General features: G+C 43.3%; 1 protein-coding gene across 1 annotated transcript; it reads right to left on the bottom strand.

Annotated features, from left to right (window-relative positions):
* LOC306873334 (protein ELFN1-like) lies at positions 1-2,436 on the bottom strand (the record flags this gene model as incomplete). The annotated part of the gene is made up of 1 exon (XM_079422567.1): positions 1-2,436. The coding sequence occupies one exon, from the start codon at positions 2,434-2,436 to the stop codon at positions 1-3; it is 2,436 nt and encodes an 811-aa protein (XP_079278693.1).
* Between the last annotated feature and the right edge of the window lie 1,386 nt (positions 2,437-3,822).

Here is a 3,822-nt window from a genome sequence, read left to right as displayed (position 1 = left end):
TCATGATTTCTGCTGAGCAGAGACTCCTTTCCAGTAGTCCAGAATGTCATGTAGGTCCTCATCTTTGGCAAACTGTACTTTCCTCCTTAATGCGTGACCTGCTGCAATGTACTCTTCCTCATCCTTATGGCGTTTGCGGTGGAGTTTAAAACGTTCCCACAGGCTAAGAGAAGGCCTACAGCTGTACTCAGGACTGGAGTAGCCGCTCAGGTTGTGGTACTGTGGTGAGAGCTGTGAATAGGACAGCTCCCGTGGTCTGGAGCGCGTCAGCGGCTCCAGAATGGATGACGTCCGGCTCCCCGACACCTCTATGGACTCCTCTATATGGTGGGGACCAGGGTAGGAGTGCCTGTGTTCGCTGTATTGTCGAATCCGCTCTGCCTCCGCCCTCAGGATTGCAGCAGCCGGAGTGACTGTTATGATTCCTGACTCATCGAGTGGAGATGCCTTTTCAATATATTTGGACTCTGATCTGTGAGCTCCTTCGGAACGGAAAGAGCGTGGACTGCGCAACGAGCCACTCGAGGATGTGCTTGCACGCTTTTGCGGGGCATCCATACTGTGGTGCCTCTGTAGAGGATGATGGTAGCCTCCTTTGTACACTGGAGACAGAAATCCAGACTTGCCCGGTGGGTGCTCTGATATAAGGACCAACTGAGGCTCTGCTGTGGACACTGCGCCGGATTTTGCAGCCTGGAATGATGTTGAGTCGGATTTGAGTGCATCGATGCAATTGTTGATGATCTGGTTTACTTTGTCCACTTCTTTTGCAATAGTGGATATCTCTGCAACAGATCCATGGTTGGTTTCTGATGGAGGAATGCTGCATTCCCTAACGCTGCGCTCTGGTTGCTCTGATCTCACTTCCATGTAATTCCCTTTTGTGGTCTTTGGTGTCCCAGAGATCTCTTGCATCTTATACTGATCTGAGTCATTGGCAGTTGGCAAGTATGGCATCCTTTGTACGGTCTCACCAGCGGACAGAATTTGTTTTTGGGACAGCTGTGATATAGTCCCTTGTTCCAGTTCAGTTCCATATTTCATCTCGATCAAGTTTCTTTTCATCTTTTCCAGCTTCTTGCTCTTTGGCTCGTCTTGCTGTTTGCGCTTTCTCAAGCAATGGAACACTACACCCAGTACAATCAGCATCCCAAAGAGACAACCGAGGATGGTCATAATGTAATGAGTGGCGGTTGAATCATTTGCCACATGTTCTTGCAATGTCCTTGGTCCTGTGGAGATGGTCAGGCAAGTGTGGTTGAACCTCAATGAATTACGAATGGATGCCACACAGTAAGTGTAGTTAGTGTGAGATTTAAGGTTCTGTAACTCAATGTCTTCTCTCTGGCTTTTCAGGTTTTGAATGTCAGTGAAGAAGCTGTTATTGTACAGGACAAGGATGTACATTTTTCTAAATGGATTTGGAATCTGAATCGAGATTGTCGCACTTGTGTGGGTAACGTCTTTTAGTTTCATTAGAGGACGTGCATCTGGATCCACAAAGGTGGGGCTGATGCTTATAGTCTCCTCTGGAAATGTTCCTGAGGAACAATCATCCAGTCCGCAAGGGCTCAACATTGTGGGAGTGCACTCGTCTGAAGACCCTTGAAGATTCGGTGTCACATTGTCATCGGTGCAGACAGAAGAGAGTGCATGGAAGGCATTCCGAAATCTTGGCATCCTGGGGTTCTGACTCAAGAGACTGTAGCCTGAAAAGCCAGGGGGCGTGTCGCACGCCATCCGCTCACTTGTGCGGTTTGGGAATGCAACAAGCCAGCGCAGGAATCCCAACAGCTCACATGAACAACTGAATGGGTTTGCATAGAGCTCACAGGTTGTAAGCTTCGACAGACCACGAAATGTAGCACCATCCAGAAGCTGAATCCTGTTCATGGAGAGGTCGACGTTTTCTATCGCAGGGCACTCCCAGAAGGCATTGGCTGAGACGGTCTCAATCAGGTTAGCCTGAAGATAGAGGTACTGTAAGCGTCCCAATCCTCTCAGCATTCCCTCAGTCAAGTTCCTCAGCTTGTTAAAGCCAATCTGCAACACTTGAAGATTAAATTGTGCAGAGAAAGCCCCATCTTCAATATAAGAGACGTCATTCTTAGTCAGATTCAGGTATGTGAGATTGCCAAAGCGACTCAAGGAAGAAAAGTGGATGCTTCGAATCTTGTTCTCATTGAGTCGCAGATCAACAATTGTGCTGTTAATATGCAATGGGATGTTTTCATATGGTGGCTGGTTCTGGCTGCAGATTGCCAACCATACAAACCCCTTTTCCCCTTCAATCAGCCAGCAGTCACCCTGAACAACAGGCACCCTTGTCAATGAGAGGAACACAAGAGCCATAGCCCAGCAAAGTAAGGCACTGGTCACCATACCTCCTCTATGTCCACTGGACCCAGGAGAAATGGACATCTGTGCTTCAGCCATATCTCCAGCAGATTTTTGTTGTTGTTTACACAGGTTATGATATTTTTAGCAGTATTCCACTGGATATTCAACAAGGCTTTGATTGTAATTGGATGTAACAGTTCTTTTAGGAACATCAGCTTGAGATTTTTGTTTTTCTTTGTTCAGTGTACGCTTGGTGTCTCGTCACACTGGCAAGGAAGCTTCATTTACAACCAGAGTCTTGTTTGTGTGCAATAGCTTTTCAGATAGTGAATCTGAGCATTCCCATGCATAGACTCCCACAGGGCAGGAAGTGCTTTTGTTTTCCGAGGACATCATTGCTCATCAGATACCCGCTCATGATCAGATTTTCATATTGCGTCCTGCAGAAATAAGAAGAAAGAACATGATTATTGATATTTGAAAAAACTAGGTCAAGTCGTAACAATGCTCCCTCAGTGAGAGTAACAAGAGTACAAAATTATATAATGTGAATATTTTGATGCCATGGCGCTTTACAATTAAGTCCAAATGAACACCCACTAGTTCCATTGTACCTTAATTTTCAACTATTAACGGTGATTCCGAGTGCAGAATATTGTCTAGAGGCATTTTGGAGGTGTTTTTAAAAAGTCCGTTTTTGTTTAGCTGATGCCATGTTTTTCATGTGTATGTAATCATTACGGTTGCTCACCTACCGAGAGCTAAACTTAGCACAGATCAATCAAGCAAACACACTCGCACGCTCTCCAAGACCAATTAACATCTAACAGCTTAGCTCATCCTGATAACGCAAACACACACTCTATACAGAAGAGTTTACTTTTACGTCTATCCACCTTATTAGCTAAGGAGGCCCTCTCCACTTGGCTAATGAAGGGAAACCCTTAAAATAGACTTTTTTTTTTTTTTTTTTTTTTTTTTTTTTTTTTTTAATTACAGCGTGACCTAAATCAAACAACTGCTAAAGAAAGAACAACATACAGTAACTGAATGGTTGTTTTAGATATGGAGAATATATTGCATGCGCCTCTCTTAAAAGGAAACTGGGTATTGTTTGTACTCAAACATTTCAATAATTGCTCAGAATGTTTTGGACGATTTCTGATGTATCCAAACATTTGTGTGCAAGGGAATAAAACTATGCTGACCCAACATAACCTACAGCATAATTAAAGTACAGTGAAAAACCAATATATCATCATCAATTAGATAATACTGGTGCTATTATCTAGTTCATGATGATAAATTGGATTTCCACTCTACTTTGATTTATCTTAGCTGTTTTAAATTGAACAACTAAATTATTTCATATGAAACAATATATAAACAAGTATTTTAAAATCACTTGAATAAAAAAACATTGCAATTGATTGCATTTTTTAGAGACTTGACCTGTACAAAAATTTTTTGGCTTTGGTTTCT

Source organism: Barbus barbus (assembly GCF_936440315.1).
Source record: "Barbus barbus genome assembly, chromosome: 7".
NCBI lineage: Eukaryota > Metazoa > Chordata > Actinopteri > Cypriniformes > Cyprinidae > Barbus > Barbus barbus.
The sequence above is the reverse complement of the archived record's forward strand: the minus strand, read 5'-3'. Positions and strand labels throughout refer to the sequence as shown.